Source organism: Thalassophryne amazonica, chromosome 20, assembly GCF_902500255.1.
Source record: "Thalassophryne amazonica chromosome 20, fThaAma1.1, whole genome shotgun sequence".
NCBI classification, from domain to species: domain Eukaryota; kingdom Metazoa; phylum Chordata; class Actinopteri; order Batrachoidiformes; family Batrachoididae; genus Thalassophryne; species Thalassophryne amazonica.
This window is the reverse complement of record NC_047122.1, coordinates 52,892,269-52,907,421: the sequence shown is the minus strand read 5'-3', so window position 1 is coordinate 52,907,421 and position 15,153 is coordinate 52,892,269. Positions and strand designations below refer to the sequence as shown.

Here is a 15,153-nt window from a genome sequence, read left to right as displayed (position 1 = left end):
TAGCAAGAACAAGGTAGATTTATTGGTCTAGTTAATTAATAGGCAGCTACAAGGACATTCTTTGAGTGCACCATTTTACATGGCGAAGGTGGGACACAAGCTTCTTAACATGACAAACAAAAAAAAGCTACTACATCAAAATGTCCACAGTGAAATCACTTTAAAGACTTTAATAGAGGCAATCTGAAGGGTAAAAGATTTTATTAATAAAAATTAAAATGTGACACACATAAGATCACAGTATGGTTTTGTTTGGTTGAGTGAAAAATAACAGGCACTGGTTCAGGATGGGGGAAGAACATGACCCTCTGCAGTGGACAGGAGGACATTGAGTGTTGGCAGGGTGTGTGGGATGACAGGCAGCTATTAGACAGACAGGCACCAGTCAGTACAGTAGTGCTGGGTGAAGATGGTCCACGTCAAATAAAATTTAGTATGAGGACCAACTCTCCAGCAAACATGAAGTAAGCAGGGTGATGGCGCCCTCTCTTGGCAGAACAGGGTGCTACAACCAATCATGACTGGTTGATGAAGGGGGAGGAAAAAAGCAAACAGTGTTGGTTCAGACAAGACTAAAGTGGCACAGATGAAACAAGGTTTTTTGGACTGTGTCATAGTCCACATGTGCAATTTTTCTTGCCAAGAGTCACTCCAGCAATGCTTCAAAAATCCCCCTCCTGCTTCTCCAAAATCAGTTTTTTTCCTGCAGCGCAGTCCAAATGGGATCCGGACGTCTGAACAGGAGCAGATAAGGATCACATGCACGCTCACAAGTCGCCCGGATTCACGATGGTGAAGTCGGAGTCCTTGCTGTGAGTGGAGCCTTCGTCCGGGCTGGAGGAGCCCGAAGTGGTGCCTGCCATCAGCGGGTCATTAAATGTTCTGGGCGCGCCCTCAGGCTCCAGTCGCACCAGGCCGCGGCCTCGCCGGAGGGGAGGGGTGTGATCGGATCCGGAGCTTCTTCCTGCACCGCCTCCCTCTGCAGCCTGCAGGTCTCCATCCTGGAGAACGAGGATGTAGTCGTCCCAGTTTTTACCTTCCGAGCCAAGAGAAGACACCACCTGCAGGTATGAGGTGACATGACATTGCCTCAAGTTTGGTTCACACAAAAGCACTGTTTCTGTTTACATGGCCTTAAAGTTTAAGAGGGTACGATTTGTATTTGGAATTTTTGAACAGGAAATTATTAGAGGCACTGAACACATTAAAAACAGCCTGAGTGACAGCAGGGCTACACTGTAGGATTTACTACCATCTAGTGGTAAGGGTGAAGATTGCATTATGCTGTCGCCGGTCATGAGTTTGTTTCCCCTTCATGTTTTTGCCTCTTTAGAGACAGACATTTATGCTCCCTTGCCATCTCATGATAAGCACGATGTTTGATCCTACATTTCCCAAAATGAGGTTTGTCAAACTTGTTAGCCTGCTTGAGCAACTGGCAGACAGCGTACAGGGGAGCAACCACTGCAAAATGCAAAAGACGGACTAAGTATGTCCCTTTTGGGCTACTGTATCAACATGGTGGCCCCCACGAGGGTGCTCCCTCCCACATCAACATGACTGGCTCATTCTGATTATGAAAACACATCAATTTGTTTGTTGCAGGAATGAACAGATGCTATGATGCTATATTCCATTTCTGCTATAAAACACAACTAAATGCTTCACACTGGAGCTTTAAGAGGATCCATCTGTCTACAGATTTAATGAATTTCAGTCACTACCAGCATAGCTGCTGATGGATCAATGTGTTTATTCTGGTTACTCAAAATAACCAATCATTAACTGGCCTGTTGCTCAGGTGGGGTCAGCGCTTGTTCCTCCTCTTCCTTCCCGTCCGTGCTCTCATCGAGATCAGAATCTCCGCTCCGCTGACCGTCGCCTCCTTGCTGGTGGCTGTTTGTGCTCTCAGAGTTTTCAGTTACCGCTGTCGAGGTGTAGTGATCGTCGGCGATGGTGATCTCCTCGTTCTCTTCAGCTTCCAACTGGCTTTGGTTAAAGCGCAGCGCCCCCTTCAGGATGTCTTTGATCTGTTGAGATCAAGGGCAACACTTATGGAAGGGCAAACTATTAAACAGATGAGAAATAAAAGTGTTCACACACCCACCTGTTTGAGTCCCGCTAGTGACACCAAGACCTCGTCCTCTTTTTCTAGGTGTTCCTGGAGAATAACCTCCTGGATCTTACCTGGAGACAGTCAAGCATGCAGCTGTGTAACCAGAGAATGATTAATTTTTCCCAAAAATTATTAGAAGCAACTGCCATTTTGGAATCTAGAGCCTTATCTTAAAAAAAAAAAAAAAAAAATTCCATTGTTGAGCCTGAAGCTTAAGTGTAAACTTATTCCTAAGATTTGGAAACACTTAGGCATGTACCCTCTAAAACACAGTGAGAATAAATAAATAAATGGACAAACAGAATAAAAAAATAATATCCCACAGATGTGTCTGCCACCTGCTGGATGCTTAATGGGTGCTGAATTGATGATGGATTAGGAGCAGGTGTTATGGTCAGTGTGCGAGACAGAAATCTCCTAAATCAGAGAACAGTTACTTTCTGCTTGTTCCACAGCTGTTGTGTTATAAAACTCAAATAACACGGTCACATGTTCACACATGGACAAGATGTTGTATGAATGCAGCCAAACAGACACTTCTTCATTCTCTCTCTCAACATATTAAAGTTCCATGGAGATGTTTCTCCAAACAATCTGATGTGAATGAACTGGTGCGTATCGTGTTTGGACTTACAGATGTGCGAGTTCATCATTTTGGCACAGTACTTGCTCATGGCCTCCAGCTGATTGATCTGACCTTGCAGGAAAGACACCTGAGCTTCCAGGTCCTCCTCCTGTTGACACCACACACAGAGATGATGAGGTTGAGACATACTATTTCATTTGCTGCATTGCACATCAGCTCTGCACACAGAGCAAACTGAAGCCAGACCAGTACTCAGCTGGTACTTCTGCACAAGATGGAGAAACTCAGTATATTTTAGCGGCGACGTGGACACTAAGAAAGAGACACAATCAAACCTACTCACCATCTCTTTTCTTCCCATGGATTTGTTGAGGGAGCGAGAGTAAGTGATGTTGAAGAAAGACTCCTTCTTTGTGGCGGAGAGGGGCGGTGACGATGTACTGACATCACTCCCTCTGGAGGGGGGGAGTGAGGGTGAGGCTGTGGATTGGCCCCGCCCACCAGACAAGCTTTCTACACTGGGGGAGGAGCTTGCCGTCCTGGACCTTTGGCCTGACAGAGGCAGAGACAAGAGAGAAAAGACAAGGTCTTTAAAATCCAACCTGTATTTTACGAACAGAGCTCCTGAAAATTCACCGGCCCCACAACACAATTTCATCTCTCCCTGTCCACATGATTCATTAAGTCTGCCAGCGCTTGATTGGCTGAACATACCTGACTGAGCCAATTAGCTGCAAGTAGAGCAACTATGGAAGGAATGTACATACAGGACCAGTAGGGATGAAGACAATGAATTTTTGCTGTTGAGTAGCTATGAAACAGACGGGATCTTACAGATGTAATCACTATAATAACATTTGAAAAGACTGTTCTTCACAAACCCAACATTTGGAAAAAGAAGCAGAAAAAAAAAAAATTTATCTTCGCTAGTACTAGGAAAAATAAAATAAAAGTCAACATTTACAGCCATGTGTCAAAAAGATAAATAAAAGTCACGACAGGCTTCTGATCACAAGTTCAAGACAATCCAGTTGACCTGAAACACTATCCATCTCCCCTGGGTGTGGGCGGGGCAACAGAAACACAGAGCTTGACAGACTTCATGCCAAGGTGCCGTTTGCAGACGTGTACATTTCAAAAGATGACCACTTAAGTCATGCTACAGGCTTTAGTGCATAAATGTATTTATGTGGTGAGGTAGCTCCACTGTCCGCGCACCGTGCCGGCAGAGTGAGGTAGCCTGACTCTGCGCGCACTGTGCCGGCATTCAGTATTACACCCTGAGGATGTGAACTTCGACTGGCTTTGGTAAATTATTGAAACCATTAGGAAATGAAGCAGGACGAGAGGAACCGATGTAGAAACACATACTGTTGAGCAGACATGCAACAGCAGCTACATATGCAAACACGCTGAGGGTATGGAGGACAAAAAGTGACATGTAGAAAAAAAAAAATCAATCAATATAATAGCGAGCTGTGATGAAGCTTATAAAATGACACCACCACCACCACCCCCAATTCTGGTTGCATGTCATACATTTTTCTGTGATGAAATACCCGAATTAACAAAATGGTTAACTACATTTGATGTATATATATATAAAAAAAAAAACATCAGTCCAATTATCTCTCTTTGAAGATGTCGGGCCAGAATAATTTTTCTTCATGCACATCTTCACATGGTGTGGGGTCACTGTGTGAAATTCACCCAGTGGTTTAGGAGACTCATGCACTGACTTATGGACAGAGTGATTTCTACAATATATACACTCCCAAATGTGTTTGCCAGAGGCATAATAAGTGCAGAAATAAATATATAAATGACACAAATTTGAGAGGAAAAAAAAAAATTACACACACATTTTAGTCCTGAAAAGTGCCACAATTAAATTGTGGAATTTATTTATAGATTTCCACAACTATTATTTGGGCTATTTCTGTATTTCTACATTTACTTATTCACTGCAACATTTATTAATTTCTGTATTTTCACTTTTCACACTTTTTGTGCCTGTGCACTGACAGGGTGGGAGTTCTGAACCTCAGCCTGCTTGGGAGACCTGCTGTCCAGTCTGAAAAAAAAAGGAAGGTTCTTTTATCTTATCAGGCTGGCTAAATAATCAGAGCAACCATTTACTGGAATGAATAACCAACTGGCTTTTTGACTTTTTTACTAACTTAATCTAAGCTAGTGTACTTTTTTGGTGTAGCACCAGGTTCCATAAACGTGTCAAGTCCATAGACCAAGACGCCCAATGGATAGAAGTTTTCTGCTAAGAACACTGTGATGCTAATTTCCAGGCAATGATCCCAAATATAGAATGCGTGCATGAACCAGTTCTGCAGAGTGAGAAAAAGACCACCTACCTCATGAGCATACAGAGAGAACTAAAACAAAAGTGGATAAATGCACAAATAAAGTCATAAATGCAGAAATAAAGTGCAAAAACAAATACATGTAGAAATACACAAACAGCCCAAATAGCAGTTGGAGTTTTTCTACATGTCTACAGACACAACATTAGTTTAAGCTCATTCTCACAACTACAACACATGAATTTCTTTGTTTAGACATTTATTCATTTCTCCACTTATTGCTTTATACATGTCATTTTTTGTCCTCGGTATGGGGGGGGGGGGGGGGGGGGGGGGGGTAGAGAAGCGGGTGGCATGGTAACAGTTACCTTGTGTGTCAGTATGAGTCTGGACAGGGTGAGAAACCTGAGACACTCCACCTGAAAGTACAAAGCTGATGCTGCAGCACACATTCACACACACACACGCTCTGAAATATTTACAGACTGTACGCTGCTGGAAGTTAGTGCCCAGTTCCGCCAACACAAAAGAGGATTTTGTCATCGGTGAGCGCGAGGTTTGAACGTGCTGCTCACCTTTGCTGAGGTGAACGGGCATGCTCTCGGACTTGAGCAGTCGGTAGTGCTGTGTTTGGGGGTGGTTCTGGGTCTGCGGCGGGGGATGGCTTGTTGGAGCCTCGGCCAGCGGGTGTGGCAGAGGAGGAACCGCAGAGGCAGGTGAGGAGGAGGCAGAGTTCGTCTCGCTGTTGACTGATGTGACACCCGACATGGCGGGAGCGATGAGCTTCCTGCCGAAGTTCAGAAGGCTGCTGGACACCTTGTTGATGTTGAGAGGTGCTGCTTTTGCAGTGGAACTACAGCACAGGACGACATGGAAGGAAAGTAAAATGTCAAAAATGAGCTTACAGATTCTTGATCTTTTAAGCTGTTTTTTTTTGTTTTTACAGATGTTCTCTGCTTTGATAAAGAACACAGACACATGACATCTAGGCACGAGTCACCCATGTTTTCCTGGAAATTTATATAATTTTAAACTTTACTCTTTAAAGAAGTATGTTTGCATCATATGAAGGCAACTTTAAAGATACAGTGTGTCTGATTTCTGGATGTTTCTTTGCAGAAATGGAAGAACATTCATAAGAATCTGTTCATTTGTGTATAATTATGTGCAGCAAAAAAAAAAAATCAAGATTTTCATGAGTTTAAAAAGAGCTTTTCATATCTTCATGAGAGCAGGACTCTCGTGGAGACCACACTGTTGATACAATCTAAACACAAAAGAAGAGGAATGAGTGGTTGCTGGTGCAGGCTAACAGGTTTGAGAACTCTAATTTTTCAGGATCATACATATTGCTTATCACAGGAAAAGGTAAAGGAGCATGATTCCCTGTCACCAAAGAAGTGAGAACATGAAAGGAAACAAAATGGTGACTAGCGATGGCAGTCGATGGCAGTCTGCAACCTGACCACCAGGTGGCACTGAATCATACACACTGCAGCTTTAATGTTAAGCCTGATTTATGCCTCTACAACCCCTTAACTCCATGGCCATGTAATCAAATTGATGGGGGCATGACCATTTCGAAGTTCGCCACTGCGATGGCGGGTGTCACAATGCAAATGACCGACAGAAAGTAGGGGCGCGACATGAAGAACAAGGCAGTGACGTTCTTTCTGCCTGTACAGCTGCTACGGGCCTTTTTTTTTTATTCCTATTTTCTGTACTAATCTGTCCCTCAATGACCTCCACTTCTTTATAAAATAATTGACCTCCAAACTAACGGTACGTACAATTTACCTCCATGAATTGCGGGTCATTTGAGTGTCTTTGTAGTTTTTTTGACACCGTGTTGTAAATTTGGTCATATTTGCAGACTTCTTCTGCCAAACATTCCTCTATTTGATTCATGATGAAATGTAATCGCCATGCACACTGCAAAAAACTTTTACATATGACGGGAGAGGAAGGAGTGAAACCAGAAAAGTGACCAATCGCATCCTTTGCCATCGTTTCAACGTGTAGTTTAAATATTTGGGTGGTGCACATCAGGCTTACAGAGGGGGGCTTGGAGAGGGTACTCTGTGTCACTACAGAGCTGTGAAGATAGAGAAGCATAAATCAGGCTTTCCAGTGTTGTGTGTTTTACCGTGTCTTGTTCACCAGATCAGCTCCTCTTGTTTTGTAGTAATCTAAGTTCTGCTGAAACTGGTAGTTGACAGGTCGAGGATTGTTCTAAAAAGGAACAGAAGGAACAATTTGCATCAAGTCATAAAACGTCTGTTAGACATAACGGTGGGTGCAAGCAACAAAATTTAAAGTAATGCACTGCTGTCTTAATGCATAAATCAACATAAATGACGTAACTGTCTTATTTTTTGAGTTATTGTTACTTATTAGGGAGGAGTACTGGAAATAGTTCAGAAAGCAATGATAGTTTGAACCAATACAGCAAAGCATCCATGTTGGACTCAGGAAAGTGACAATGGAAAATGTACAATGTTACTGTAGCATCACTACAGTCCTCTTAATTTTAAAACGTGAGTGGACCGGCATCATCAAAGAGTCTGATATGTAGCAATGTTTTTTTTTTAATATTATTATTATTACACTACTAGACTAAATTGTAAAAACAAAAATCAACCATTTACAATTTTGGATTCATTCTTGTGTGTTGATTTGCTTACTTTGGGATCTCGAAGGAACAGAGCTTTTTGCAGTAGAGCGTTGATGTCTCCTACGGGAGGGTAGTGCATTAAGAGGCCCAGGCAGGTCTGGAAGTTACTCGCAATCACTGAAATAGATAAAACAGGTCATCCACTCTAGTAAGCATTTTTAGCCTGAGAAAAATATTAAAATGCAAATAAAGCTGGAGCTCTGGTGAGCTACAAGTTTGAAATCCACAAGCTGTGTTTTGGTTAAATGCATCAAGAAGACAAATGAATATCGATGGAGAAAGTAAAAACTCCTACAGTCAAATTTCTGCCTGTTTCAGACCAAAGATCCATGACAGAGAACTCCTTTGTTTTAACTTTAACAAAAGGTAACAGAAAAACAGTGACGATGGAAGAAGGAAACTAGTGAGGAAAGCCACCAAGAGAACAACTCTGAAGGAGTTATCGGTTTCTGTGGTTGTGATTGGAGGACGTGGAACTTTTGGCTGTTGCATCACCACTCACAGCTTCACGGAGGAGTGGAGCAGAGATGTATTTTCATGCAACAAAACAGATCAAATCTGTCTTTTGTCAAACTGTAGGTGAAATTTCACATCTTTTAAAATCTTCTCTATGACAGCTACCATGAAGCTGGTGATGTAAAAGTTTAAAGTTGGACTATGCACAATTTCCACCCCCATCACAGCCACAAAAGCTTGTAAAAAGTTGTCATGGCTGCCTTGGTGGCTTTCCTCACTAGTTTCCTTCTTGCACAGTCATTCAATTTTTGAGATCTGGCTCCTCCAATCAGATTTACCACACAGTACCACTGTTTGTACTTCCTAAAGATCAATCAAAATGAAGTCCAAGACATATTCAGTGTCTTGGAAATGTTCATGTATCCATCCCCTGACTTGTCTAAAGAAAATATGTGCACCTTTGCACACCATCCGTTTGACTTTTTTTTTTTTGGTGCAGAGATCAGTTTCACTGTGAGTTTAAAGGGCATCATTTTAGAAATTTTAACATAAAGAAGCCCAAATTATGTTTATATCTATGATGTCAAAATTCAGATGTGTAAAAGCTGCAGGGTTCACAAACTGTCAAGCACCACTGTGTATAGGTTATAATACACACTACTGGTTTTTACAAGTTAATGAGACGTACACGCGTCTCGTATGTATAGCAGCATGGCCACAAAGACGTAGTCCACCAAGTCCAGAGTGATGCTGTCAGCAAAGAGCGCGTCCCACACCACCAGTAGGTCCTGAAGCGGAAACTCCCGTCCAAACAGGAGGCGCACCCACCGGCTGAGGGATGAACAGAAAGACACACATCAACCGTGTCTGAGCTCAGCGTAAGGTCATGGAAAAGTGTAGAACAACCTCCAAATACTGACATCCCATAAATCTGTGGGGCGATCTCCAGCCGGGTGAGGTGCATGTGCAACTCAACGTCATGCTTCTTCACCAAATGGTCCTGGATGCGATTGACTTTGGTCACTATGGCAACAGGAGGTCCTGTATCCTGAGGCCGGGCAAATGGGATGCTGGTCAGCATCTCTTCCTTACCCTAGAGGACATGATGGTTACGTACGGGAATAGTTACAAAAAATTGCTTGACAACATGTTAAGGTGTAATTTCTGTATTAAACAGTTGAGGCCCTACATTTACATAGTCCTTCCCTGAAAACGTTTAAACTGTTACGTTGCAGCCACCTGTTGCATCAGTCCATTATAGCAGTATTAAATCCTCTTGAGTTCAGTGTTTTTCAAGTATTTAAAAACCAACACTTCCCCCTCTCACTTGACCTTATGGCTAAAATACTTCTGACAGAAACTTCTTTCAGGCCTTACAATTGATTTCCTTCAGTTTTTACTCTTCAATAGATAAACCATTCAAAATTGACAAGATATAGTTTGTAAAATAAAATATTTTGAGGGAAAATGAAAGCACTGTGCAGGTATATTCATTGGTTATAATTTTTATTATTTATATTACACCTGCTGGTATTTGAAAGTGCTGCATTCTGATGATGGCGTTTCCCAACATGATTTAGAATTCAATTGGTCTGGTGGTGGTATTTGGCATTAATATGCAGTACTGACCTGGTGAGTCTCCCAATTTTCCATAGAACTACAAACTTCCTACTGGTACTGCACTAGTTACCAAGCAATACAGTAGTGTTCAGAATAATAGTAGTGCTATGTGACTAAAAAGATTAATCCAGGTTTTGAGTATATTTCTTATTGTTACATGGGAAACAAGGTACCAGTAGATTCAGTAGATTCTCACAAATCCAACAAGACCAAGCATTCATGATATGCACACTCTTAAGGCTATGAAATTGGGCTATTAGTAAAAAAAAAAAAAGTAGAAAAGGGGGTGTTCACAATAATAGTAGCATCTGCTGTTGATGCTACAAACTCAAAACTATTATGTTCAAACTGCTTTTTTAGCAGTCCTGTGAATCACTAAACTAGTTGTATGACGACAGTTTTTCATGATTTCTTCACATCTGCGAGGCATTAATTTTGTTGGTTTGGAACCAAGATTTTGCTCGTTTACTAGTGTGCTTGGGGTCATTGTCTTGTTGAAACACCCATTTCAAGGGCATGTCCTCTTCAGCATAAGGCAACATGACCTCTTCAAGTATTCTGACATATCCAAACTGATCCATGATACCTGGTATGCGATATATAGGCCCAACACCATAGTAGGAGAAACATGCCCATATCATGATGCTTGCACCACCATGCTTCACTGTCTTTACTGTGAACTGTGGCTTGAATTCAGAGTTTGGGGGTCGTCTCACAAACTGTCTGCGGCCCTTGGACCCAAAAAGAACAATTTTACCCATTATCAGTACACAAAATATTCCTCCATTTCTCTTTAGGCCAGTTGATGTGTTCTTTGGCAAACTGTAAGCTCTTCTGCACATGTCTTTTATTTAACAGAGGGACTTTGCGGGGGATTCTTGCAAATAAATTAGCTTCACACAGGTGTCTTCTAACTGTCACAGCACTTACAGGTAACTCCAGACTGTCTTTGATCATCCTGGAGCTGATCAATGGGTGAGCCTTTGCCATTCTGGTTATTCTTCTGTCCATTGTGATGGTTGTTTTCCGTTCTCATCCACGCGTCTCTGTTTTTTTTGTCCATTTTAAAGCATTGGAGATCACTGTAGATGAACAGCCTATAATTTTTTGCACCTGTGTATAATTTTTCCCCTCTCCAATCAACTTTTTAATCAAACTACACTGTTCTTCTGAACAATGTCTTGAATGTCCCATTTTCCTCAGGCTTTCAAAGAGAAAATCATGTTCAACAGGTGCTGGCTTCATCCTTAAATAGGGGACACCTGATTCACACCTGTTTGTTCCACAAAACTGACAAACTCACTGACTGAAAGCCACACTACTATTATTGTGAACACCCCCTTTCTACTTTTTTTTTTTTTTTACTAATAGCCCAATTTCATAGCCTTAAGAGTGTGCATATCATGAATGCTTGGTCTTGTTGGATTTGTGAGAATCTACTGAATCTACTGGTACCTTGTTTCCCATGTAACAATAAGAAATATACTCAAAACCTGGATTAATCTTTTTAATTACATAGCACTACTATTATTCTGAACACTACTGTACAAGAATGTAAGTGCGTTTTCTAAAAACAGGAATATTAAACATCATCTTTTGTCATATTTGGCCATCAAGCCAAATGTAGGCATGAAACTAACAAATGTAACACCAGCACTTCAGATTTCACATCATTTATTCCGCATAACTTTGCTGATACATCAAGCTGATAATGTCTGAAAGCACAATCAGTCATCATGATCACAATTCTGTACAAAGTGAGACAAACATTTTTCCACATTTGTTTGCGTTGAAACCTAATTAAACTGACCTTTCTGATTTCTCTCTCAAAGATTGAGAACCACGGTTCTGCCGTCTCCATAAGCTGAGAGAACATGGCGCTGCAGGCAGACGCGTGTGCATATTGACAGCACAGAAAGATAAATAATGAGGGAAGAAAAATGGCACGTGAAGGTAGAAATAGGCACAAAAAGCAATCCCAACAATCTGAAACATAATGCAATTTCTAAATCTGGGCCCTCACATTGAGCACATGCCTCTTAAGAGTAATACTACAGCCAATTTTACTCACTATGCATCGTGCTCGAGGTACAGCGGATTCAACAAACACTTCATCTCCTCACTGCGGAAACAAGAAAGTCTTCAGACTGACATCTAACAGAATAAATGTGCTTGATTTTCTGTTTTTTTTTTCTTCTTCTTCTTAGATGTACCACAGCAGGTGGGTACTATGCAGCTATATCATAGACGCAAAGCTGATGTACAGGCTGTGGTGATGTTCAATCCAATTTTAAGACTTAGGGTTAAAGGGTTAACGACAAAGCCGACCTGACCTGGGGCTGGCTGTTTCACTCGCGTGCTGGAAAGCTTGATGGTCACAGTGCAGCACAAAGACGATCGGAGCCAGCAACTCATGCATCCCCTGCAGAGAGAGAGCCATACAGGAAGACAGACAAAGATGGAGAAGAAACAAGAGGCAGGAGGAGTGTTGAGACATAAGAGAGACAACGTGGGTTGTTTGTGGTCAATCACTCCTTGATAGTGATGCACAAGGTTTGTAATCTATAACGACAGGTCTAATGCAGACATTGTTCAGCACTGCTCAGCCGTGTGTCGCTTCCACTTTGCAAAAATCATGCCGTACTAGCCATCTATTAATTTGTGGCACCTGCTGCAGACACTCATAGTTATTGGGCTAGAAAGGGATTTAGTTATTTTGTCTCAGCTCACTGAGCATAGGGGACAAAATATATATATATATATATATTTTTTAAATACTCTGACTGGTATAGCTTTTTATTTGGAGGTGGGGGGGGGGGGGGGGGGTGTCCATACTTATTACGTATGGAGATAATTTTATATATATATATATATATATATATATATATATATATATATATATATATATATATATATATATATATATATATATACACATATATATATATATATATATATATACACATATATACGAGGGCTGTCAATAAAGTATAGGTCCTTTTTATTTTTTTCAAAAACTATATGGATTTCATTCATATGTTTTTACGTCAGACATGCTTGAACCCTCGTGCGCATGCGTGAGTCTTTCTACGCCTGTCGGTGACGTCATTCGCCTGTGAGAACTCCTTGTGGGAGGAGTCGTCCAGCCCCTCGTCGGAATTCCTTTGTCTGAGAAGTTGCTGAGAGACTGGCGCTTTGTTTGATCAAAATTTTTTCTAAACCTGTGAGACACATCGAAGTGGACACGGTTCGAAAAATTAAGCTGGTTTTCAGTGAAAATTTTAACGGCTGATGAGAGATTTTGAGGTGATACTGTCGCTTTAAGGACTTCCCACGGTGCGAGACGTCGTGCAACGCTCTCAGGCGGCGTCGTCAGCCTGTTTCAAGCTGAAAACCTCCACATTTCAGGCTCTATTGATCCAGGACATCGTGAGAGAACTGAGAAGTTTCAGAAGAAGTCGGTTTCAGCATTTTATCCGGATATTCCACTGTTAAAGGAGATTTTTTTAATGAAAGACGTGTGGACGGGTCCACGCGTCGGGACGCAGCTGGCGCGGTGCGGCGGCACAGGAAAAACACCTCCGTGTTGATAACCATTTGTAAAATCCAGGCTGCTTTTGATGGCTTTCAGTGGAGTGAGTATATGAGAAATTGTTTAACAGCTGGACATGTTCCAACTTGTCCTTAAGGCTTCCAACGGAGGTGTTTTTCCTGTGGTGGAGCGTCGCGGCGGCTGCGAGCCGACGCTGCAATCCGTCCGCACGTCTTTCATTAAAAAAAAAATCTCCTTTAACAGTGGAATATTCGGATAAAATGCTGAAACCGACTTCTTCTGAAACTTCTCTGTTCTCTCACGACGTCCTGGATCAATAAAGCCTGAAATGTGGAGGTTTTCAGCTTTAAACAGGCTGACGACGGCGCCTGGGACCGCTGCGCGACGTCTCGCATCGTGGGAAGTCCTTAAAGCGACAGTATCACCTCAAAATCTCTCATCAGCCGTTAAAATTTTCACTGAAAACCAGCTTAATTTTTCGAACCGTGTCCACTTCGATGTGTCTCACAGGTTTAGAAAAAATTTTGATCAAACAAAGCGCCAGTCTCTCAGCAACTTCTCAGACAAAGGAATTCTGACGAGGGGCTGGACGACTCCTCCCACAAGGAGTGCTCACAGGCGAATGACGTCACCGACAGGCGTGGAAAAACTCACGCATGCGCACGAGGGTTCAAGCATGTCTGACGTAAAAACATATGAATGAAATCCATATAGTTTTTGAAAAAAATAAAAAGGACCTATACTTTATTGACAGACCTCGTGTGTATATATATATATATATATATATATATATATATATATATATATATATATATATATACACACATACACTCAACAAAAATATAAACGCAACACTTTTGGTTTTGCTCCCATTTTGTATGAGATGAACTCAAAGATCTAAAACTTTTTCCACATACACAGTATCACCATTTCCCTCAAATATTGTTCACAAACCAGTCTAAATCTGTGACAGTGAGCACTTCTCCTTTGCTGAGATAATCCATCCCACCTCACAGGTGTGCCATATCAAGATGCTGATTAGACACCATGATTAGTGCACAGGTGTGCCTTAGACTGCCCACAATAAAAGGCCACTCTGAAAGGTGCAGTTTTATCACACACCACAGATGTCGCAAGATTTGAGGGAGCGTGCAATTGGCATGCTGACATCAGGAATGTCAACCAGAGCTGTTGCTCGTGTATTGAATGTTCATTTCTCTACCATAAGCCATCTCCAAAGGCGTTTCAGAGAATTTGGCAGTACATCCAACCAGCCTCACAACCGCAGACCATGTGTAACCACACCAGCCCAGGACCTCCACATCCAGCATGTTCACCTCCAACATCGTCTGAGACCAGCCACTCGGACAGCTGCTGAAACAATCGGTTTGCATAACCAAAGAATTTCTGCACAAACTGTCAGAAACCGTCTCAGGGAAGCTCATCTGCATGCTCGTCGTCCTCATCGGGGTCTCGACCTGACTCCAGTTCGTCGTCGTAACCGACTTGAGTGGGCAAATGCTGGTTCACACTGTCCAGGGCAGATGGCAGACAGCGTGTGTGGCGTTGTGTGGGTGAGCGGTTTTCTGATGTCAATGTTGTGGATCGAGTGGCCCATGGTGGCGGTGGGGTTATGGTATGGGCAGGCGTCTGTTATGGACGAAGAACACAGGTGCATTTTATTGATGGCATTTTGAATGCACAGAGATACCGTGATGAGATCCTGAGGCCCATTGTTGTGCCATACATCCAAGAACATCACCTCATGTTGCAGCAGGATAATGCACGGCCCCATGTTGCAAGGATCTGTACACAATTCTTGGAAGCTGA

The 15,153-nt window shown here is 42.1% G+C and overlaps 1 protein-coding gene across 3 annotated transcripts in view; it reads right to left on the bottom strand.

Annotated features, from left to right (window-relative positions):
* Window positions 1-15,153, bottom strand: part of tbc1d5 (TBC1 domain family, member 5) — a 30,627-nt gene continuing 15,474 nt past the window's right edge. For 2 of the 3 annotated variants that reach the window (XM_034160605.1, XM_034160606.1), the window contains 14 exons: window positions 12,104-12,192; window positions 11,842-11,892; window positions 11,581-11,650; window positions 9,071-9,243; window positions 8,839-8,981; window positions 7,705-7,811; window positions 7,167-7,252; window positions 5,596-5,873; window positions 5,389-5,439; window positions 3,046-3,254; window positions 2,751-2,850; window positions 2,108-2,187; window positions 1,791-2,030; window positions 1-1,061 (listed from right to left, as the gene is read on the bottom strand). In XM_034160605.1, the coding sequence (XP_034016496.1) occupies window positions 768-1,061; window positions 1,791-2,030; window positions 2,108-2,187; window positions 2,751-2,850; window positions 3,046-3,254; window positions 5,389-5,439; window positions 5,596-5,873; window positions 7,167-7,252; window positions 7,705-7,811; window positions 8,839-8,981; window positions 9,071-9,243; window positions 11,581-11,650; window positions 11,842-11,892; window positions 12,104-12,192 (1,971 nt within the window). In that variant the 3' untranslated portion in view covers window positions 1-767. The remainder of the gene's footprint in view (window positions 1,062-1,790; window positions 2,031-2,107; window positions 2,188-2,750; window positions 2,851-3,045; window positions 3,255-5,388; window positions 5,440-5,595; window positions 5,874-7,166; window positions 7,253-7,704; window positions 7,812-8,838; window positions 8,982-9,070; window positions 9,244-11,580; window positions 11,651-11,841; window positions 11,893-12,103; window positions 12,193-15,153) is intronic. The other variant, XM_034160607.1, reaches the window with a different exon arrangement.